The following is a 24,548-nucleotide window of genomic DNA, read 5'->3' as shown; positions in this document are numbered from 1 at the left end:
TGTGTAGCCACTTTCTAGCTGTTATCTGTAGACAAACTACCCAGTCTTTCAGAGGTCAGTTTCTTTATAAAATAGGGAGTATAGGCAGTATAGGGTTACTGTTAGGATTTATGTAAAGTCTTAGCACAGTACCTGTACTACAGCACACAATAAATACTGGCCAGATTTATTCTGGTGTACACACGTGCCACTGGGATTAGCCCGGATGAAAAAGCCTACTAAAGTTCACTTTCTCCAGGCAGCTCTTTAGGAAACCGCCGGGAGATGGAAAGGCTTCCTGGTCCCCAAGCTTGCCAAGTGAAAGATGCAAAAGCCATCTAAAAAGGGAGGGGACTATTTATTCTTGGCAAGCACTTGCGCAACGACGGGCTCCAGTTGCTGCGTTCCGCGTGTCCACAAGGGGCCGCTCGAACTACCCAGGCTCTGTGCGCAAATCAGGCGACGCCCCGCGCGTGCTCACTCGGTGCCGCGCGGGCCTCTGAACCACCGCGGACACTCCAGCTTTCGGCTGCTGCTGCTCTCCTGGCGGCTCCCCTTAACCAAACCTCTTGCGGGTGGGTACGGCAGCTCTTTGGGGACAAAAGTCTTCCCTCTTCGTTGCGCTCTGCTTCGTACTTCGTATTTTGGGCAAATCTGAGAAGGCAGGTATTAGCGCCTCCATTGAGCTGCTACCAGAGAGGTAGGAGAAAGGCTGAGCCTGGCGCGGAGTGCGGGCTGACTGGGGCCTAGGCCCGCGAAACGCCGTCGCTGCCCGGATGTTGCGATGGCTGATCGGGGGAGGCCGAGAACCTCAGGGACTGGCCGAGGTAAACCCCGGGGTGGACCCTGCCTGCCACTGCAGAGGCTTTGCTTGCCGTAGCTGCGGCTTGTGTGAGCCGGCCTCCTGACGGGATGAGGAAGACCCGGCGGAGGCGGGGCCTGCGGGTTGCGAGGGCGGGATCGGCGGGGTCGGATTTCGGGGGCTCTTTCCCTGAGAGGTAAATCCATGTTCCACTAGGTGTGGAAACTGAAACTGACGTAGTTCAGCAACAGGCTCAAGGACCCTTAACTGGTCTCCCCACGTAAACCAGTCTCATTTCAACAGAAAAAGTATCCGGTTTGGTAGAGTCTCAGAAACGGTGATTGCAGATTTACACTTCTGGTTTGTTTGATATGGTGTCGCTTCCCAACATCAACTGATGCTTGCTCATGGAATATGAAATTAATTTATTTATATAAAACCAAAAAAGATATAATTATTTTAAAAAATAATTTGCTTAAAAGTAAAAAAAATTATGTTCTAGCTGCTATTTTGGGTTCCATAGTCACACTTTCTTCATGGGCCTGAATAACTGACCAGACTAATGAGATTTACATTTGAAATGTTGCGAATAAAATAATTTTGGAACCTGAAAAGTGTCGAGGTCTAGAATTTATTTCATATGCCACTGAAGAATAGAATTTGTTTTGAATTCCCTTTTATTTTTAATAGAAAATAGTTGTTTTGATTGTTAAAAAAAAAACTTGGGTGGTTGTAAGCAACGTTATTTCTGTTTTAACTTCCTCATATTTTTGCAGTTGAGGCTTATTGTCTAATTTTTAAGAAGTATTTCTTATTTAAAATTAGGCTTATTTCAGATAGGCTTGAATTCTAAAGATTATGAAATAATTGTGGAAAAGTGATTAGTCCATTTGTGATATATATGACAATTATATATTAACCCGATTATTTGATAAGTTGTAGAATTTGATTAACTAATTCTGCCGTGCTTGGCAAGCTTTCATTTGGGGGAAGTGGTATACAGTTTTCAGATTTCTTGCCTTTTCTCATCAGAACCACTGCTAGAAGGGAGATGGGATAAATAAAAAATTACTGCTTTGAAGGTGAATTAAAAAAAAATTCATGCGTGTTAAGTTGTACATTTCTTCATGTAAAAGTACTTCAGTTTTAGAACTGCTGTGAATCTGTACATTATCAGAACCAAAGATTTTCCCCTAATTTTGCAAGAACTTTGTATCCAGGCTTCTAGTTTAAGCAGTGTTTGTCTGCTGGGATGATTTTGCCCCTTAGAGGACATTTGGCAATGTCCAGAGATATTTTTGATTGTCACGATTTGGGGGTGGGGGGAGAGGTTGGATTTCTATTGGCATCTAGTGTGTAGAAGCCAGGGATGATGTTGAGCATCCTTCAATGCACAGGAAAGCCCTCAACAAAAGAATTACCTAGTCCAAAATGTCAGTAGTGTCAAGTTTGAGAAGCTGCAGTTCAGAGGTTAAGAACACAGGTTTTTATCATGAAATAGTACTGGGTTTGACTATAGAAATGGGGTTGATAAGATCTATCTTACAGAATTATTAGGTGAGTTATAAGCCATATGTACTTTACACAGTGTGTGGCATATGGACTGCCGCCCATATGTTTGCAAATAGGGATGAAGGTGTGTAGGTTTAGGACTGAGCTTAATACTCTGTAAATGTTACCAGTTATCTTTATCAGTGCTATTGTCTGAAGTTGAATTCATTGACTGAATTATTTCATTTCTTCCTTTATTTATTCAGTAAACATGTGTTGAGTGCCTGTTATGGGGTAGGCACTGTTTTAGTCTGTATTTTATCCCTTTGACCTTCAGTTTTGTTTCTGCCAAGTTTTAATTGGCAAACACCCATCCTAAAATATTGTGTTGGTTTGGCCCGTTGATTTTTTTTTTTTTTTTTTTTTGGTGGTACGCGGGCCTCTCACTGTTGTGGCCTCTCCTGTCGCGGAACACAGGCTCTGGACGCGCAGGCTCAGCAGCCATGGCTCACAGGCCCAGCCGCTCCGCAGCATGTGGGGTCCTCCCAGACCGGGGCACGAACCCGTGTCCCCTGCATCGGCAGGCGGACTCTCAACCACTGCACCACCAGGGAAGCCCCTGGCCCATTGATTTTTTAGGTCAGGTTTATTGAGGTGTAATTTCCATGAAACAAAATACACCCTTTAAAAATTTATTTTGAGTTCAAAATTTAAAATTTATGATGTGGATTTGTGGTAAGAGAAATGTTTTATGTTAAATTGGCAGTTACTTGATATTAGGGGAAATAATATATAGTATTAGAACATAATATCTTACAGTTTTTTAAACCTTGTGTTCTTAGATGCATACCATGTGTTTTATTCGAATGTGGTCTTTTATCATAAATCATTTTATCTTTTTTCTCTCTTTTTTTTCTCCCCATTACAAGCAATCTCCTTTACAGACAATAGGTGAAGAACAGACCCAGAACCCCTACACTGAACTGCTTGTACTGAAAGCTCATCATGATATTGTACGGTTTCTGGTACAGTTAGATGATTACAGGTAAGAAACTCTAGTTTTCCAATTGACTACTGTTTGGAAAGAGTTTTTAGGGAATTGTATGTTAAAAACAACTTCAAAATTAATCCAGCTTTTCTAAAAATTTCAAAACTGATCATTAATAACATTTAGTAGAAATTGACCTCTGCCTCTTGATGAAATATGTGTCTGAAGTCTTTTTGCCCAAAAGTCGGGATATCACTTCTGGTGATTCTATGGTTATTTTTGTTTGTTTCAGTTTTTTTTTTTTGTCTTTTTGAATATTCACAAAATATTCTCATTAGTTTAAAGGAAGTGTATGACTTTAAAATGTTGATGGGAGTTTTAACTGTATGTTAAGGTGAAGCTAAATTTGAGAACCAATATGGGAAATGTTTAAATATCAGGTACCTTCCAGGAATGTACTGTTTTTAGTGGAAGGTAAGGTAAGGATTTAATCTGAATTTTTTGTTATTTGTGAAACCCTTTAAAATGTACATTATTCTGTACTTCCTTGCTAACATGTATAATGTTGTGTTTAATATATTTGCAAATAGAGATGAAGGTGTGTAGGTCTTAGAACTGTAGATTTAGCTTATTATTGATCTGTATATCTGTTTTATTAAGACTTTGTTCAACTATACAGTTATCCTTTGTAGCCTTAATAACAATTACACAATTAATTGTGTAACTGTATAATATTTATCTTCCTCTCTAGATGAGAGTGAGGGCCATGTTTTTTTTTTATTCACCACAGTATCTTTAGTACCTGGTACAGTGCCTTACATGTAGCAGGTTATTAATAGTTGTTGAATGAATGAATGATTCCCTCAACTATTAAGTGTACATGTTGCATGCCATCCTAACTCTCTAACTCCACTTCTCTTGTCCTTATCAGTTATTCCCCTATCATCTCTTAATTTTCTCTTTTGCCTTTGATACTGTCTTCTTTTCCTTCCATTTTTGACTCAATGGGTGACTACTACTGTGATTATTTCTAATTCTCACTATCACTGCTGATGTTTTTTAACCTTGTCTTCTCTTTGCTCTTTTTATGTTTTTGGTATTTAGTTGTGCAGTGCAATTCTGGCACTACCTGGAGTTAGGTTGAGTTTTAAAGGTTAAGAGCACAGTCGTGTACAACAGTCCCTTCACCTCAGTCACAGCTGCAATCTCCAGGTTTCCCAGGCCACCTGCACTTCTGACCAATTAACTACAAATTCCTACTACCCCCTCAGGTTTGATAATCCTCTAGAATGACTAACAGAATTCAGGAAAGCACTATACTTATGATTACAGTTTTATTATAAAGGATATGATCGGGATTAGCCAAATGTAGAGATGCATAGGGCAAGGTCTAGGAGGGTCCCAAATGTAAGGCTTCTGTGTCCTCAGGACACATCACCCTTTCAGCACATCAATGCATATCACCAGTGAGGAAGCTCACTCAAGCTCTGGGTGTCAAGAGTTTTTATTGGGGTTTCATTACATGGGAATGATTGTTTCACTTATTTGCCTCATGATTGAACTCAATTTCCAGCCCTTCTCTCCCTTCCATCCCCTCCTTGCTCCCCCAGGTTGGGAGGTCAGGATGATACCCCATGGCTCAAAGCCCCAACCCTCTAATTGCATGGTTCATATTCCCCACATGGCCAGTCCCCATCCTTAAATTGTCTAGGGGTCCACCATGAGTCATCTCATTAGCATAAACTCAGGTGAGCTCTGAGGGGCCCAGCTCTCTTTTAGAAATCAGGGACAAGTCCAGCCAAATTATTATGAAAATATGCTCCTCAACTTTTGCTTGAAAGGATTTGCCTTTTTTGGTATTACTAGCCTATTAACACAATTTTCATGTTGTGATGTGAGCCAACCAAATTATAGCATGTCAGCCATAGTATAATAATCTTCAGCCTTTTTGGTAATACTTACTGTTGCTATGTCCTAAGAGACATTTATTTATTTAGTCAGTCATCTTTGAAACTAAACATTTTTGGAAAGATAGGACATTTGGACAACTAAAGTTTTCTTGTACCGTCTTTTACCATTGTAAGATGCTACGTAAGTTAAAAAAAAAAAACCAAAATGATTTCTTAGACCATAATCCCTAATATTTGGGCTTTAAGGAGTCCTCAAATAGTTTTGTCTAAGAAAGCTAAATACAAAATATACAGTATACTTTCAGGATGTGGTCTTTAAATTTTTTTTTAATAGATTAACTGTAAAGATTCCATGTTGATTGCTATCTGTCCTTTAAAATGTCTTCTTGATTATTCTTACTACATAGTTAGAAGAATCTGCAGAAAAGGCCATCTTGTAGAGTAATGATCATTGTACAGGTACTGATATTTGATTACCTTTTCCCAAAGTAATGCTTGTGTGTACTGCAGTTATTCAATGATACGGTAAATGTTACGTAAACAGTAAAAAGCTGTAGGTGAGTATATCAGTAATCTGTTGTCCTTGTCAAATATCAGCCCAAATTTAGTAGTTTAAAACAAACACTATTTATTTATTTCACTATTCTGTGGGATGGCATTTGGGTTAGGCTCAGCTGGGTGGGTTCTTTTGTCTCTACTGGGATCAGCGGATCTTGGTTAGGTTCACTTATGCTTTTGTGGTCACCAGGTAGATGGGGTTGGCAGGTTTACAGTGGTCTCAGCTGGGATGACTGGGGTCTCTCTCCATGTGGTTACTCAAGGGCTAGTTCCCATAGGGATGGAGTTCAAATACCAGCAAAAGGGCAAGCCCCAGTGTAAAACTCTTTTCAAGTCTATTTTCATCATGTTTGATGTTGTCTCATGGGCTAAAGCAAGTCAGGAGCTGGAGTGAATTCAGTAAGTTGATAAATAAACTCTACCTCTTGATGGGAGAAGCAACTAAATCCTACTGCAAGTGGTGGTGGAAATAGGGAGATTGGTGGCCATGTTTGCTGTATACCACAGTGAATCTAAATGTCTAGAATAGATTTTTTTAAAAAGCCTACTTTTTGGCTTTTGCTGTCAAGTGAACATATTACTACATGAACCACATTTAATTCTTTGTACTCAAGTCATGACTTTGTCAAAAGTTACATACAATTAGGTATGAAGTTTTTTACTCAGTTGCAGACCTGAAGAACTTTCAATCTGTTTTGTTTTAAAAGATTTAATTCTGTAGTGTACTAGAAAAACAAAACAAAACTGAAAGAGTCATTATTGGTAAGAAATACATTTAAAAATATACAAATGATGTAACTATTATAAATAGTAGAGCTCAGTGTCTTCATTCTTGATTTAATAGTTTAGATAATTCAGATATCTTTTTACTGTTACATATGTATATTATATATGCATTGTCAAATTATAGAAATATCTTTCCAGTTTTTAAATAAATACTGTTATACTTTTTATGTTTTTATTTAGTTTTTATAGACATCACATTCTGGGTTTTTGGTCAGCTGTTGTAATCCAGGTTTCACGCTTCAGGTCTTTAGATAATATCATTTTATTGAGAATTTTGCAGAAGGATTTTCTTGTTTTCTCAGTGGCTCAGCTAAAATCAGTGAGTGGAAAATTTTCTCAGGTTGGTTTTTGAAGATACCAAATAAATCCTGTATAACCTAACAGACAGCAGCCTTTTCTTATCTTCTTTAGTATTTTTTGAACATAAAGTGAGGGTCATATTGATTGGGAGATCACTAAAGAAGGCTAAGCCTCAGCAAGAGTCATCCAAAAAGTGGACTGTGCTAAAATTGCATGTAATACTTTAGCACTTGACACATTAAACTAAACTGAGTTCATAACACATTTTAAGAATAGTTTTCTCTGTTGCTCATTTGACCATCCCTTGCTCCTCCAGGAAACAGACAAGGTTATGTAGGATGGTGATCATGACTGGAAAAGAATCAGATGACCCATGAAATGCCAGACTGAAGAAAAAAATGTACCTTAGGTTGACTGGTGAAGCTGTACATTCACAAGAATCTAGACAAACTCAGTACAGTTTGATAATTCACTAACAGCAAACAGTATGTTACATCTTTAAGACAATGTTCTAAAGCTAAGAATATCTTTTTCACTAACACTTAGAGAATAGAAATCAGTAATCAAGATCATTTAGATCCTCCTAATACCTGGTTTCCCTGGGAAGTAGACAGTAAAATGGAATTAAGCATGCAAAAGGTTTATTAGAGAGAAATACCATTGAAGGGAAAAGGGAAGAAGCAGGATTGGACAAGGGGAGCTGTCTCAAACTGTGATGCAGATTTGACAAAGTCTCTGTAAGCCCAATGTGGAGCTCTGGAGGAAAGAATGCTCTTTAGATGAGTCCTGCATTAGGGAAATAACTAGGAGTGTTTAGCCTGCAATGCTTAGACATTGGCTGAGGGCCATCCAAGAACGTGCCCTGGCTTCCACCAACTTGCTTATATCCCAGGGGCTGGGGGCCAACTGAGATAGTTTGACTTCAACTTGAAAGCTGAAATGGACCCTGAAGTCAACAGCTGGAGGCAGATAACCATATTCCTCATAGCTGGGCAGCAAGTCCTCTCTTGTAGGGGTATCTGCAAGTCAAGATCTATACTGCCTTTCTATACAAACTCTATCTTGAGATCAGTAATGTTGGATGAGAGGACATTTTCTTTATAGAAGAATTTAAGTTAGGAAGAATCATGGAATTGGAATATTATAATTTCGCAACCTCTAATATAATAACAAATTTAGGCAATGGTTATTGATAGCTGTTAACATCACACACACACAAAAAGATTGCTGGAAATTGTATTTCCTGTGGGGGTACATAAACTGCTTATGAAGTGGTCTTACCAAAAAGTCAAATTCAAATATGATTAAGTCTTTAGATCTCTCAATTTACTAGAAACACAGGGGACAGAGGTGCATATCAAATGACAACACAAGAAGGTAGCTAGCAAAATCCAGACTGTGAGAACTCTGTAAGACAAATGTTTAATTGCAAGGAAAAACATACATGAAGAAAGAATCAATAGAACAAGAGAGACTTTAGAGATCAGTTGCAGTGTATGAACCTTATTTAGATCCTGCTTCTAATACACTTAAAAAACATTGTGAGACAGGGAAATTTGATTACACTGTGGTGACATTAAGAAATTAAATGTTAACTTAAGTTGTGATGTAAATATATATTGAAATATTTATTGATGAAATGAAATACAGTGACTGGGATTTGCTTCAGAATAATCTGCAAAGGGGGGATTGGCTGTGGTACAGATGAAACAGTATTGGTCATGAGTCGATAATTATTGAAGACATGTTACCTGGAGATTTTTTTTATACTGTTTTCACTTTTATATATACTTAAATTCTTCATAAAAGTTTAAAAATGATATATATTTGATATAGAGGAAAAAACACCAATTTAAAAGGTATTTTTGTTTCAGTAAAAAATAAAATTTTTTCTTAGGTATTATTAGATGCAAGAATCAAACAGATGGACATGAACCCATCAGCTTAATAAAGTAATAACTATCAAAAAGCTGGATTAAAGGATGTAGCTTTGATGTATTATTAGATGCAGGAATCACACAGATGGACATGAACCCATCAGCTTAATAAAGTAATAACTAGCAAAAAGCTGGACTAAAGGTTGTAGCTTTGATATACAACCACAGTGGGTTTCCTGATTTTCACCCTGAGTTACGTAGACTTCACTGAATCACGGGTACTGCTGGACATCTGCAAACCTCCCACTCGGATGTAAGTTTACCTCAAAAATAAGAGCAGACCAGAATGTTGCCTCTTTATGAACAGACAAATCTCAGAGAAAACCCAGAAGGGTCTGAACTGAGCATACTCAATTCATTCTCTTAAACTCATTCATTACATCAGTGGGACAGAGAAAGGCCAAGGAACTTTCTCTAGTAGAAGTTTTTCAACTTTACTACATTGTAAAAACTGTATACTGTTTTAGTTGCATCATGATTAGAAAGTACTTGTCGATTTGGTGGGAAGTTAGTTAACCACAGGGACTTCTGTATTGCCATAATAATACTCTATTATTTTTCCAGTGCTTTATGGTTATGTAAATATTGAATACAGGAAAGTTTATGTTCAGGCTTATGGATTATCTTTTTTATGTCCTTTAAGGTTATGTTTGAATCTGTAGCACCTTTGACTTAATTGAAATAAATTCTTTTGAATAAGGACTATTAAATAAGCATGTAGGTAATGGACATAGGAATTACATGTAGAAATATTCTATTTTATACAAATCTTTGTGAACCTTTGCTGTACTTTAAGCCCACAGTTGGCAAGAATGAGAGTGCTTTCTCTGAGCTGTCCAAAGGAAGGTGTTTAAAGGAAATGATTTCTATAAATTGAAATGAGTATAACTGAGAATTCTCAATGGATTCATAATTTGGACCCTGTAGCATTGCATAGTAATGTAGACTGTGAGCTTTTCAAGGGCAAGAACTATCTCATTGATCTTTACCCTCAGGATCAAGCATATAGATATATAAAGTTAATGCTTAATATATAGTTAATGCTTAATATTTCTTGAATGAGTGGATCATTGACTCTCACAATTAATTGTCATAATGAGAGGAAGAGAGGATGGAACATTCTAGAAGCTCTGCTATAGGTCTTCATTAAATCACACTTCATGTTTTTAAACTTTTTTCATGCGTATAGTTTTTGCTTAGTCATTTAATTAAATGTCACTAAATTAAATGTACAGTCTCAATGAGTATTTTTAAAGAGTTGGTTTCAAGTTGAGAAAACTTGAAGGTTATGCATAAGAGTGGGATAGGAGGGGCTTCCCTGGTGGCGCAGTGATTAAGAATCCACCTGCCGATGCAGGGGACACGGGTTCGAGCCCTGGTCTGGGAAGATCCCACATGCCGTGGAGCAAGTAAGCCCGTGCGCCACAACTACTGAGCCTGTGTGCCGCAACTGCTGAAGCCCACATGCCCAGAGCCCGTGCTCCGCAACAAGAGAAGCCACCACGATGAGAAGCCCACGCACCATAATGAAGAGTGGCCCCCGCTCACCGCAACTAGAGAAAGCCTGTGCACAGCAACAGAGACCCAACACAGCCAAAAATAAAATAAAATAAATTTATAAAAAAAAAGAATGAGACAGGAAAATGAAAAAATAAAAGGACTTTATTTTTGTATGTGGTGAGATTCTAGGCTTTACATATTTTGAATTTCTAGTTTTGTTTTGACAGTATGTTGGTGTATTAGTCATGATTAAAGGGGAAAGTGAGGTTACATTAATACTATTAATCTATTTTACAGAGCCCTTTTTTTTTTTTTTTTTTTTTTTTTTTTTTGCGGTACGCGGGCCTCTCACTGCTGTGGCCTCTCCCGTTGCGGAGCACAGGCTCTGGACGCGCAGGCTCAGCGGCCATGGCTCACGGGCCTAGCCGCTCCGCCGCATGTGGGATCTTCCCGGACCGGGGCACAAACCCGAGTCCCGTGCATCGGCAGGTGGACTCTCAGCCACTGCGCCACCAGGGAAGCCCTACAGAGCCCTTTTAACACTTAAGTGTTTGCTTATTCATTTATTTACTGAAAAAGCATTTCTTTAGTCCTTTAAACCTGCTAGACATAATCAGAAATTTGTTGGACTAGAAAGTGCCATATTAGAAAGATCAATAAATACGACAATTACTAAATTTCATTGATTATAAAAAGCTTATATTTTCCTATTGTAACATCTTTAAAATTTGGATACATCATATAATTGATGGTGTCTTTCATTAATAATTGACATCATTTTTTCCTTAATAGTACATAAAATAATAGTATGTCTTATATTTGATGAAATATAGTACATTTCTAAACAATCACTAAGTTTTAAGATCTTGAAGCAAGAACAACATGTAATTGACCTTGGCAGTTCCCTGACACATGACATGAAATCTCACTACATTTTGTGTTAATCAGTAAAGAAGGATTTCTCTTAAAATCTTATCTTTAGATTTGAATCTTTGGATTCTATTAATTTAGAGTGTTTAAAAGTTTTTTTTGTATATTATTATATGACAGTATAGCCACTATTCTTCCTTCCATTGACTAGATTAAACCTTATTGATATCTTAATTCCTTCTTTTTTATGGTTCATAACTTCTTTTAATCAATTACAGTATATCTTACTGTTAGGGATTCTTGAGTTGAATTTTCATTTCTGAAAATTTGGAGATGGTTGGAGTGTGTGCTTGACTGATGAGGATAAACTGATTAAGATAAACTGATATAGTGCTGCTAGTTTTCAGTTATTCATCCTAGGAGAATGGATAATTTGCAAATTATCTCCCACCCTTTTATTAGTTAGTTTATGATTGGTACTAATATGTAGCAAAGTCATACTGGTTTACATTTTAAAGCTTCATGTTTCCTCTTTAGAGCAGGTAATAAGAAATACTGGAATGGCAAAAAAAAACACAAAACCCAAACAATAGAATATATGAGAATTGAAAAGCTTGAATAATATACACACTGGGTAATTGACCTCTGAACAATTAAAAACAAAAAGGGCTGTGATTTCATGCATTACTATCGAGCGTTGTTTAGATTTAACTTCTGTTCACCACTGATGAATTAAAGTTTGAGGTGAAATGCTCTGTATCTCATTTCTAAACTCTCAACCGTTCAGTCATCTCTTATTGTGAAGTCATGAAATTCAGACATGATAAAACAATAATGAGAAGTTAACAATCAGGGTTAGAAAAAAGTATGTATTTTAAACCTGCACTCTTCTAAAAGGGAGAAAAGCAATTATAAGAGTTTCAAGAATCAATAGAAATTGATGTTTTATACCAAAGAAATCTTAAGACCTTGAGTTCTGCCCTGCCCACCATCATGATACAAATAAAAAGAAATCAATAGGCCTAGAAACATAAGCTATTAAAGATTTACATCCAGTGGCTATTTTTGATACTCAAGGCATTGTTTAATGTTTTGATTCAGAAAATCTATGTAATTAAGCATAAGAAATTACATTTTAAAATATAAAATGATTGTTTTCTTTTTAGTCTCTATATCTTTTATATTTCATTTTGAAAATAAAATAAATGTTAGGTATGGATTTTAAAATAATTCTTTATATGATTTCTGTCTAGTTAACTAAGACTTTTAAAGGTCCTTTCTGTTAAAAAGATACGTAGCTCTTTATTAAAAAATTACTAACGGACTTTGTCAGACTGTATTAGGCCAGTTTCCCATCTCCTGGATAATCTCTTAGCTCATGCAGTAGAAAATGTAAGCAAATGATTTTGAAACGAGTGCTGGGTATGGGAATTGTCAGAGCCAGTGAAGACAATAGCTATGTGTGAGGCTTTGAAACTGAGCATGAGAAATTTGAACTTGAAGCTCAGTTTGGAGTGTTAAGGAAAGTGTTACATGACTGAAGTAGTGAGATTATATGGATATCTATAGGGTAAAATTCAGTAGAACACATACTCTAAGGAACAAAGTAATTCTTGTATCCTAATGTATCACTTCTCTGCTTTTCTCCTAATGACACACGTAAGGCTTAACAATGATTACTTTAATGAAGCTGTTCAAGGCATGCCCAGATTTTTGTGAAAACACACTAACAGTCTTGCAAGGAAGTAACACGTTTTCTAAATGCCATAGCTGCTAACAGAGTACCATTTATTAGTGGTTGTTAACCATAACTGCATGCAGTTCATAGCTGGCTCTCTACAATACCACTTCTTTCTCTCCTATTCAGAAAAGCAAACCTTGAATTCAAGTGAATGAAAGTGATATTATGGGAACAACTGAATTGATTTTGATTCCTTAAAGAATGATTTACAGCTCTGCAGTGACCTAAATGGGAAGGGAATGTAAAGAAGAGTGGATATATGTTTAACTGATTCACTTTGCTGTACTGCAGAAACTAATAAACATTGTAAAGCAACTATATACTCCAATGAAAAAAAATCATTTACAAACTTGTGTACTACATTATTAATAACAAATTACTTGACATGCTTACAATGTGATTGCTGTAAACCACTGTGTTGGGACACTGCTTGAGAGTAGTGTTTTATTTTATTATAATGCAGGCACTATGGATGAATAATCCTGTACAAGTGATTTTTCTTGATAGTGTTTGTGTCATGGTTATCTTCTACTCTACAAAATATAGATGATTGTTCCTTGACATGTAGTGAATGGGTGGTAAAGAGGAGAGAGAAGCTATAATTTAGTTCATCACAGCTCTTTTTTCTTGCCATGAAGCAAACTTACCTTTACCTCTTTTCATTTCAAGAATTTTCACTGACAAAAACAAAACAAAACAAAAACCAAACCTTCCAAACCAAAGAACACAGTACTTATGTGGAAAGACCACAGAGCTGAGGGGAGCAAAGGAGAGAAACTGGCTTTAAATAGTAGAGTTAAAATATCTAAATATCTTTACCTAGAAAGTAAGGAATCTAAGGACATGATTCCTTTGTTCCACTCCTAGAATATCATTTCCTGTCACTGTAGCTTTTCCTCAGCTTGGTTTCATGTCACTTAAGTCAGGGTTTAATCATGATTTTAAAGCAAGGAAGGACTTTAAAGATCATTGATCTCCCTTATTCTTAGTCTAGCAGTTTATTCATTTTAACTTTCTGAATGGTCTTACTTATCTTTGGATTCTCAGTACCTGGCACAAAACTTAGAAGGTATTCTGTAAATATTTGTTAAATTAGCTTAAAGAACTTAATCTGTATTGATATTAGTAAGTCAAAATACCATTAATAAGGTCTGATGGTATCTTTGTAATCTTAGCACTTAAATGTCATCAGTGATTTTTCTTTTCTTGACCTTTTTTCTCTAACCAGATTTGCATCTGCTGGTGATGATGGAATTGTAGTTGTGTGGAATGCCCAGGTGTGTATTGTTGCTATGTGGATTGTGTAATAAAGACATGACTGTATAGTTGAGCATGCATTCATAAACATTATCTGGAGATACACCTGCATATCAGTAGGTTGAGACTAGTTAATGCTCGAAAGGGCTGCTTAGGATGAATGCATTTAAAATGAGGACCAGTGTTCCATAATAGAGTTTTTTTATTTAATATTCTTTCCTGATAAACAAATGCTAGGTTATGAAAATAAAAGTTTTAATCTTAAACAAAATTTAAGTTATCAGCAACTATGCACTGATTCTGAAAATGAATCAGATGTTGACTTTTGTGGAAGACAATTTTTCTGTCAGAATCGTTTGATAGTATAATATAGCATTCTTATCATGTTTGACTATAATAGTAATATAATAAAAGGTTTATTTTTTCAAAAATATTTAAGGCTTTACCAAATTTCTCTAGGACTTCTCTTCTTATCCTTGGATTCTCACATTATTCTCTTTTGAAGCATTTATCTTCTTGCCCTTGTTTGGGTTGTTATCTGGTCTGACTCAGTCAAGATCCTCATTTTTCGGTGGCTTTGCCTGTGATTAAAGCAGTTTTTTTAACATTATGTTCATCACGTGCATCATGAAATCCCGCAACCTGCATCATGAAATCCCGCAACCTTGGAGAGATTTGCAATTTATCTTATATTTACATTGCATTTTTGTATGTTTACTACTTGGGAAATCAGTGAGAAACTGATAGATGAAGACATTGGATGGATGGGAATAGCTGTTGATGTTAGAGAGAAGTAGAGCCCATACTGACTTTACGAGTGGTTGATACATTACTGGATATATATATCCAATTGTTGTTACTGTTATGCTGACTTTTATTTTCTTCCACAGCGTTATAACTGTGGAGACTTAGATAACAGATGCTTGCATAATGAAGACTCCTTATTTTTTTCCTGCTGATTAAGTTACTGATATTTTTATGCTTAATTTACAGTTATAATCTTAAAACCATATGGAAAGAATACTCCTTTAAACTTCCTATAACAATCTGCTAAAAATTAGTATTTTCTATTAGAAAATAATTAAAATTAGTTATAGCTACTCTCTTAGCACCTAATGTTTAGATACTATTTGATTGTTTAAAGTTAAATTATAAAATCTAAGTAATTTCAGATGGAATGTATATATTTTCTACCTGGTGATTTTTCTTAATGTTGTCATTTAAGATTATTTAAGTTATGAAATATGAAGTACTATTAACATTTTATTGATATTTCAGACAGGAGAAAAACTTTTGGAACTCAATGGACACACTCAAAAGATAACAGCTATTATTACATTTCCTTCTTTGGAAGCTTGTGAAGAAAAAAATCAACTGATCTTGACAGCCTCTGCTGACAGAACAGTTATTATATCCTTGTAGAACCAAGTGACATAGCTACGGTGATCCAAGGGACCAGTACATATGTTATTAGTCTTTCTCCTCCTGGGGTCTGTCTGTACATTCTGTTTTAGCAAAAATGATTTTGTTCTAGCCTTCATAAGACACTTAAAAGTATTAGGCGTCTGAAAAGTATTAGACTGGAAATTGCAAGTTAAGGCTTATTGTTGTTGGAAACTTCATAACTAAAGCTGTTTTTCTCAGAGTTACTATTATATCAAATTACATAAAACAGGAAATGGGAGAATGTGGGCTTAAAAATATTTATCATCTCAGATTGCTTTTCAATTTAGAGAAACAAAGATGAGTTGAACTGGAGAATAATTCACATTTTTTCTTCTGTTCATTGTACAGCAAAAGAAACTTAATGGCCCCAACCCATAAGAACTTTTTGAGGATATGAGTCTGGCAGAAAAGCGAATTACCATCTGCTCAGCGTTTAATATATGTAGTATTTTATTTTATTTTTATTTTTGGCTGAGTTGGGTCTTCGTTGCCGCATGCAGGCTTTCTCTAGTTGTGGTGAGCAGGGCTACTCTTTGTTGTGGTGCATGGGCTTCTCATTGCGGTGGCTTCTCTTGCTGTGGAGGACGGGCTGTAGGTGCATGGGCTTCAGTAGTTGCAGCAAAACAGGCTCAGTAGTTGTGGCACACAGGCTTAGCTGCTCTGCGGCATGTGAGATTTTCCCAGACCAGGGATCAAACCCATGTCCCCTGCATTGGCAGGCAGATCCTTTGTTTTTAATATTTATGTTTCCTTTGCCTTTTTTTAAAAAAATTATTTAATTTATTTTTGGTTGCATTGGGTCTTTGTTGCTGCGCGCGGGCTTTCTCTAGTTGCGGCGAGCGGGGGCTACTCTTTGTTGCGGTGCGTGGACTTCTCATTGCTGTGGCTTCTCTTGCTGCGGAGCATGGGCTCTAGGTGCGTGGGCTTCAGCAGTTGTGGCTTGTGGGCTCTAGAGCGCAGGCTCAGTAGTTGCGGCACACGGGCTTAGTTGCTCCACGGCATGTGGGATCTTCCTGGACCAGTGATTAAATCCGTGTCTCCTGCATTGGCAGGCGGATTCTTAACCACTGCACCACCAGGAAGCCCCATATTTAGTATTTTCAAACAATTAAAAAATGTAAATGATCTTTCCTCCCCATACTTTCAGTTGAAAATTTAAGATGTAGTAGCCATAGTAAAGTGTTATAAATTGCTTGTATGTGCCAGGCATTGTTCTATTTTACATTTATTAACTCATTTAATCCTTATAATAAGTATTTCTATTATTTTCATTTATAAATAAGAAAGGCACAGAGAGGTTAAGTAACTTGCCCAAGGTCATGCAGCCAGTATAGGGCAGAAGGCAACAGACCTGCAGAGTCAGAGCTCTGAATCACTATGTAATACTGCTTTCATAAAATATTTTTCTTAAATAAATAAATTTTTCTTAAATAAATTTAGCCCTTTTATATTTGTTTGTGGAATTGGGTCTGTGAAAGCCATAGCTAAATGCTATGGATAGCTAATCTTTCATTACTTTTTTTTTAAGGTATCATAGATCAGCTTTAAAAAGTCTATGCTTATCTAAGAATTCTATTTAAATAGCTTCAAGCATTACTGAAGTAAGTTTTGGAGTAAGTCCAAAGGTATAGGTGTTTCTTAGGCTTCTGTAGAACCAAGACATAGTTTATGACACACTTTAAATGAGCTCATCAGCTGAAGTGATTTCTAGACAGATTGCCAATAGGTGAAAGAATTTGAAGAAAAGGTTTAAGTGGAGATAAATGATACTTTATGGTGATTACAATATTGCATAAACAGGGGCATAATATGCGCTCATATGTTTAGGTCAGAGTAGCTTTACTACTGTTGCTCTGTTGAGGCAAGTGTTATTTTATGGACTAAAGGTCTCTTTTTTGGGTTTGTTTTCAGCATCAGTATAATCTCTGCAAAAATAGAATATCAAATACTTTTTATTAGACTGTTCCTAAGGTACTATGATACTATTTAGAGCCAATTATTAAAATTACTATTACAGTACAGACGTGAGTAGCTGGGACAATATCAGTATAAACTTTAACTGTAAATGATAGTATAGAGTTATTTCCTTCGCTGAATGACGTTTTTTGTTAAAAATAATTTCAGGTTGTTTTGTTGGCAGTTTCTTTTATTCATATGAATTCTAAATTTACCCTGCTTGGGTCTTTGCTGTTAACTAACTTCATTAATTAAATGCTGACGGTAGACTTTATTTCTTTGTCAAGTGATGGTCTTAAGAGTCCATATATATGTACATATTTATTTGTATGTAAATGTGTTCTCAGATATGATATAAAATGTATATCTTACCATAGGAAATGGTATGAAAAATTTGAAAATCATTATGCTCCTTAGGTCAAACTAACCTTGGACATTTTATGAGAGGTCCTGTAATTATTTTAAATATGTATATAGTTAATAGGAATACACTGTTACTGTCTTCTTTCAATCAAGATAACAGTAGTAAATGATGCCAGGCACATTGAAGGAGCTTTCAGTAAATGTTAATTAATGGATGTGATAGTTTTTAGTATAAATATTTTATGTTCAATGTTTATTAGATTACGGTGGACTGTTTTGGAGAATAAAACTTAAATTTTATATAGTTGCAATATTTAATGCCTGTAAACATTCAGTATTCAGACCATTCATTCTGTTGGTATTTTCAAATGGTGTGATAGCAAAATTTACCTCAGACTTATTTTACATTATAAGTCTGCTATGCTAAGTTGATGCATTGATTTTTGTGGTAGTATAAACATGAAATATTTCGTGCTTTATATATTTTCTATGTAAATGTGTAATATTTGTGATTTATTTATTAGAAAAATTATAATTAAGGTTTAAAAATTCTGCTGAGAAATTATTTCTTAACATAAATTTAGGTATGGGACTGTGATACTGGCAGACAAGTTCAGAAAGTGTCATGCTTCCAGTCTACTGTAAAGGTAAAATTTTTTTTTTTTTAAGGTAAAATCTTAATCAGATACTTTACGGTAATAATCTTTTTGTTTCAGAAAAAATTGTTTAATGATTTAGCTGAAATTACTTTTGTAAGTTTCAAAAATTATTTCTTCCACACCTACACAGTCATTTGATTCTTCTAAGACTAGATTTTGGGGAGTATATATATTAAATGCTAGAATTTTGAATTTTAAATTAGAGCAAGAGGTGAATCTCTATAGTAAGATAAGGAAAAAGGTAGTAGTACCTAGTATGTTTTTAGTAGGTAATTCTAGGAAGAGATATTACTTTCAAAGTGACTACAGCAATAGCTAGTCTCTTTTTTGTTTGTTTGTTTTAGCTTTGAACTAAAACATGGAGTTATTTGTCCCTCACCATCTGTCTTCTATAAAATGATAAGGGTAAGATATAGCAATTACTTAGTTCCAGAACAAAATCTTTTGTGGCTAATTGGCTGCTACTGTTAGGTTCATTCATTTTATAAACAAATATTAATCGGAGCTTATCACTTGATAGGAACTCTGCTACATGTTGGAGAAACAAACTTGGATAAGACTTGGCTACATTGATTTCTGTAGAAGAAATTACCTTAAATGTTCTCAGAAAGTACACTGTTTTTCAATAATGTCAACAAGTTTGGGGAAAGATACTAGTAAACTGAAATAGTGTTTCCTCATTTGCTTTGAAGATTATTGATCTCTGTATCGGAGCTAACACTTCCAATGTAAAAAAAAAAAATCAGTGTGCCAATAGTCAAAGTATTTCATTCTTTATCCTAAAAGGCAGCATCTCTGGTAGCCATCTTATGCTAGTATGCTATTCTGATTATCAATTTAGAAAAGTTTCTGGGGAAGAAAGTGCCATTTACTATATACTGGTATCCAATTTTACACTGGACCGTCTTTGAAGAAGTCAATAAAATATTGACCTGATCAAAATCTCTACGCTTTATGTGAAAAGATGCTCCTATTAAATCCCTCAAAAAATAGTCTTGCTTATTTGACTGAGGTAATTAGGATTCAAATGAAAATATATGCATTGAAGGAACAGGGAAGGAGAAAAAATTTAGTGTATTTGGGGGAAATTCCTTTGGTGAGCTGTTTCATGAACTGGTCAATAAAAAGTATCTTATTTCGGGGCTTCCATGGTGGCACAGTGGTTGAGAGTCCGCCTGCCGATGCAGGGGTCGTGGGTTCGTGCCCCGGTTCGGGAAGCCTGTGCTCCGCAATGGGAGAGGCCACAGCAGTGAGAGGCCCGCATACTGCAAAAAAAAAAAAAAAAAAAAGTATCTTATTTCGGTATGGTGAAAGGACTTCCTCTTTTTTTTTTTAATAAGCAGCCTCCTTTCCCTTGAAAGTACTTCTTAAAGGGGTTTTACTGTACTGTTAATCAGCTAGATAGTTGTATTTATTCCCACTGTGATCCTGTTTCACATTTTAAAAAAATCGTTAAATACAGCATTTCACTCATTTTAGTTCAGTGGTTCAATTGTTCTTGAACTGATAGTTTATCAGAGAATTTCAGATCCTTAATAAATATATGAAATACTATTATTTATTTTTTGAACTAGTAAAGTTTCTTTATAAGAGATGATATTAGCAAGGAGGTGCTGAAATTGGCATTTTTATTGTCATTGAGAGTATAATCAAAATGATCTTCCTGGAAGGCAGTTGGCTTTATGAATGAATCTTAAAAAATTATTATATGAATTGACCCAGTGATTCTACTCCTAGAAAACTCTTTAAAGAAATGATAAAAACTTGGGCAGCGATTTATGAACAGAAATATATATTACAAATATATTTTATAAATGGATGATTGACAGTATCCTAAATGTCTTATAGGAAAATAGTTAAATTATGGTAGACATATATGCTAAAAATGGTTTCAGAAGAACACGTAGCATTTGGAAAATGCTAATGATAAGATGTTAAGTAACAAAAGCAGTATAGTATCCTCAACAAAACACTAGCAAACCAAATCCAACAATATATAATAAGGATTATGTACCATCATCAAGTGAGATTTATCCTAGGAATATGAGTTTAGTTTAACATCTGAAAAATCAATCAATGTAATATACCATACACGGTAAGAATAAAGGGTGGAAAACATGATCATCTCAATAGATGCAGAGAAAGCATTTGACAGACTCCAACATCCTCTCATGATAAAATACTCAACAGACTAGCAGTAGATGAGAGCCTCCTCAACCTGATAAAGGGTATCTAGGGAAACACAGCACCTAACATCATATTAATGGTGAAAGACTGACTGAATACTTTCCTCCTGAGTTCAAGAACAAGACAAGGATGTCTGCATTTGGCATTTCTCTTCAACATTGCACTGAAGGTTCTGACCCAGGGCAGTTAGACAATAAAAATGAAATAAAAATCATCCATAGGGACTTCCCTGGTGGTGCAGTGGTTAAGAATCTGCCTGCCAATGCAGGGGACATGGGTTCGATCCCTAGTCTGGGAAGATCCCACATGCCGCAGAGCAACTAAGCCCGTGGGCCACAACTACTGAGCCTGTGCTCTAGAGCCTGCGAGCCACAACTACTGAGCCCAAGTGCCACAGTTACTGAAGCCCACGTGCTTAGATCCTGTGCTCCACAACAAGAGAAGCCACTGCAAGGAGAAGCCCGTGCACCGCAACAGAGTAGCCCCCACTTGCCACAACTAGAGAAAGCCTGCGCGCAGCCCCGAAGACCCAACGCAGCCAAAAATAGATATAAATAAATTTAATTTTAAAAAAGCATCCATATTAGAAATGAAGAAATAAAACTGTTTCTATTCACAAGTGACATGCTCTTCTATATAGATAATCCTAAATCCATAACAAAACTATTAGAACTAATAAATGGATATAGCAAGATTTCAGAATACAATCTCAATATACAAAAAATTAACTGTATTTCTTTAAACTAGCAATGAGCATTCCAGAAATAAAGAAAATTTATTTGCAATAGCATCCAAAAAATAAAATAGAAATAAATTTAAAGAAGAGCTATGAGACTTGTATACCAAAAACTACAAAACATTGTTGAAAGAAACTAATGAAAATATGAATAAATGGAAAGAAATTCATGGATCAGATTTAATATTGTTAAGATTGCAACGTTACCCAAATGATCAACACTGGACAGAATCTCAGCAGGCTTTTTTCCCCTCAGAAATTGACAAGCTGATCCTAAAATTCATGTAGAAGTAAAGGGGACCCCAGAATAGCTAAAACAGTTGTGAAAAGAAAGAACAAAGTTTCAAGATTGAAACTTACAAATTTCAAAATTTACTACAAAGCTATAGTAATCAAGACAGTGTGGTACTGGCATAAAGGTAGACATACAGATCAGTGGAATAGAACTGAGAGTCCAGAAATAAAACCTCACATATGTGGTCAATAGATTTTTGACAAGGGTGTCAAGACCCTCCAATAAGAGAAAGAATAGTCTCTTCAGCAACTAATACTGGATCTAGATATCTACATACAAAATAATGAAATTGGATCCCTACCTCATGCTGTAACCAAAAATTAGTTCAAAATGGGTCAAAGACCAAGATATAAGAGCTGAAACTATAAAACTCTTAGAAGGAATATGAGTAAATCTTTGTGTCCTCGGGTGATACAAAGTGTCGCCTTTGTGTCCTAGATGTGATAGCAAAAGTATAGCAACAAAAGAAAAAAATGATAAATTGGACTTCATCAAAATGAAAAGCTTTTATACCTCAAAGGATACCATGAAGAAAGTGAAAAGACAACCAATAGGATGGGAGAAAATACTTGCAAATCATATATCTGATAAGGAACTTGTATCTTGATTATATAAAAAGAGCTCTTACAAATTAACAATAAAAAAGACAATCCAATTAAAAACAAAGAATTTGAAAGACATTTCTCTGAAGAAGGTGAGCAAATGGCCAATAAGCACATGAAAAGAAGCTCAACATATTAGTCATTAGAGAAATGCAGTTCAAAACATAATGTGACACTATTCCACATGCACTAGGTGGCTAATATCTAAAAGACAGATAATAACAAATATTGGTAAAGATGTGGAGAAATTAGAACCCTCTTACATTGTTGGAGGGACTGTACAATGGTACAGCCACCTTGGTAAATAGTTTGATAGTTCATCAAAATGTTAAATAGAGTCATTTGACCCAGCAATCTCACTCCTAGGTATTCCCAAGAGAAATAAAAATGTCCACACAAAAACATGTACATGAATGTTCATAACAGCATTACTCATACTAGCCTAATGGTGGAAACAACTTAAATGTCAATGAACTGATGAATGGATAAAATGTGTATAACCATACAGTGGAATATTATTTGGCAATGAAAAGGAATATAGTACTGATATTAAAAAATCAGAGATTAGACACAGTAGGACGTCTTGAAGTACAAACTGCACTGATTATTTTCAACCCTTTTTATTCCAGCAGTTTAAAAAGCAACCCCATCCTCAGCCCAGGGAAGATTACCAGAACCTTTTCCTTTTTTTTTTTTTTTTTTTCTTAATACATATTCTCTCTTGCCCTTGTGTTCACTCAGAGTTAATGGGTGGGGAGAGAACTATGAAAGGTGTGGACTTTAAAGTACTATTAAAGGTAAAGGACTTCTACCAACCTTGAAATAATTTCCTGAGTCAAGAATTAGGAGGTTTGAATTGGAAAGATACATAAAAACTAAGGTCATATTTTCAGTTTTATTTAAAAAGCAGTTACATTAAGCTTGTGTATTAGTTGTCTATTACTGAGTAACAAATTACCTCAAAACTTAGTTGTTTAAAACAATATCTCAGTGTTGGTGGTCAGGAATAGAGAGCAGTTTAGCTGGATGGTTCTGTCTCAGTGTCTCTCCTGAGGTTGCTGTCACCTTCAGGTGACTGGGGTTGGAGGTGTTAGGGGGTCAGATGCTAGGTGAGTTAGTGTTGGTTGGTGTCCAGAGGCCTCACTTCCTTGCCTCACTTCCTTGAGGGTAAAAAAAAGATGCCAGCCACAATTAAAAAAAAAAAAAAAAGATGGATCCTTCTCCATGCGGCTGCTTGCGTGTTTTCAGAACTGTAGAGTGAGTGATCTGAGAGAGCAAGGAGGTAGCCACCATGTCTTTTATGACTTAGTCCTTTAAGTCACACACCATTCCTTCTGCCTCATTCTGTTCATTGGAAGCTAGTGACTTAGCAGAGCCCACATTCAAGGGGAAGAGAATCAAGCTCCACCTCTTGAAGGGAAAGGGTATCAACTTGTGGACATATTTTAAAACCACTGATGAATGCTTGAATTTCTAAACTGATAACTATTTCACATGAATTTTGCAGTGTTTAGCTCTTCTTCAGAGACTAGATGTTTGGCTTTCTGGTGGGAATGACCTCTGTGTGTGGAACCGAAAATTAGATCTCCTGTGTAAGACTAGTCACCTTTCTGATACAGGTAAAAACAAATCAAGGTAATTGTGAACCATGATAGACTCTAAAAAGACACAGTGAATCTTCAGAGAGACTTTCCATGAATACAAAGGAAATATAGATTTTCTTTTTAATTCTGAATATAAGATGTAGCCGTATTTCTCCAATTCAGGTTAAGGGTTGTGTAAAATATATTTCCATCTCAAGTTGGAAGGAAAAGATCCCCCTTCCTTTGGCTTCCCCTTCCTTTCTAACAGAATTTCTCAAAAGTGATCAAGAAAAACCTTTTCATATATGCTTCTGGGCCATGTCTTAAACTGAGTTTGATGAGCATGTTGACACCTGGAAGCAGATCTTTATGACTTTACAATAGCATTTTCTTTCTTTATTTGTAGGGTTATCAGACTTTGAATAGATTCCTAAGGATGACCTCATTTTACAGTTGGTTTTACTAAAGAAACTTCACTCACGTGCAAACTTACTAACAAAATTCTATTTTCTCAGAATTCTGTTGACATATACTTTTCGTTTTAATAGAAGAAAAATCAGTTTTGACTTATATTGATATCAAGGAACTTAAAAAATAAAAAT

General features: G+C 35.8%; 1 protein-coding gene across 2 annotated transcripts in view; it reads left to right on the top strand.

Moving 5' to 3' along the window:
* The first annotated feature begins 385 nt into the window (after positions 1-385).
* Positions 386-24,548, top strand: part of WDR41 (WD repeat domain 41) — a 65,029-nt gene continuing 40,866 nt past the window's right edge. The window contains exons 1-6 of one of the 2 annotated variants that reach the window (XR_003792612.1): positions 386-806; positions 3,202-3,317; positions 14,091-14,139; positions 15,398-15,529; positions 18,469-18,531; positions 23,871-23,982. Coding sequence is in view for 1 of the 2 variants with exons in the window: in XM_029216168.1 (XP_029072001.1) it covers positions 756-806; positions 3,202-3,317; positions 14,091-14,139; positions 15,398-15,529; positions 18,469-18,531; positions 23,871-23,982 (523 nt within the window). In the remaining variant the exon portion in view is untranslated. The remainder of the gene's footprint in view (positions 807-3,201; positions 3,318-14,090; positions 14,140-15,397; positions 15,530-18,468; positions 18,532-23,870; positions 23,983-24,548) is intronic. The other variant, XM_029216168.1, reaches the window with a different exon arrangement.

Source organism: Monodon monoceros, unplaced genomic scaffold, assembly GCF_005190385.1.
Source record: "Monodon monoceros isolate NGI ecotype Baffin Bay Population unplaced genomic scaffold, NGI_Narwhal_1 Super_Scaffold_12, whole genome shotgun sequence".
Classification (NCBI taxonomy): domain Eukaryota; kingdom Metazoa; phylum Chordata; class Mammalia; order Artiodactyla; family Monodontidae; genus Monodon; species Monodon monoceros.
The sequence above is the reverse complement of the archived record's forward strand: the minus strand, read 5'-3'. Positions and strand labels throughout refer to the sequence as shown.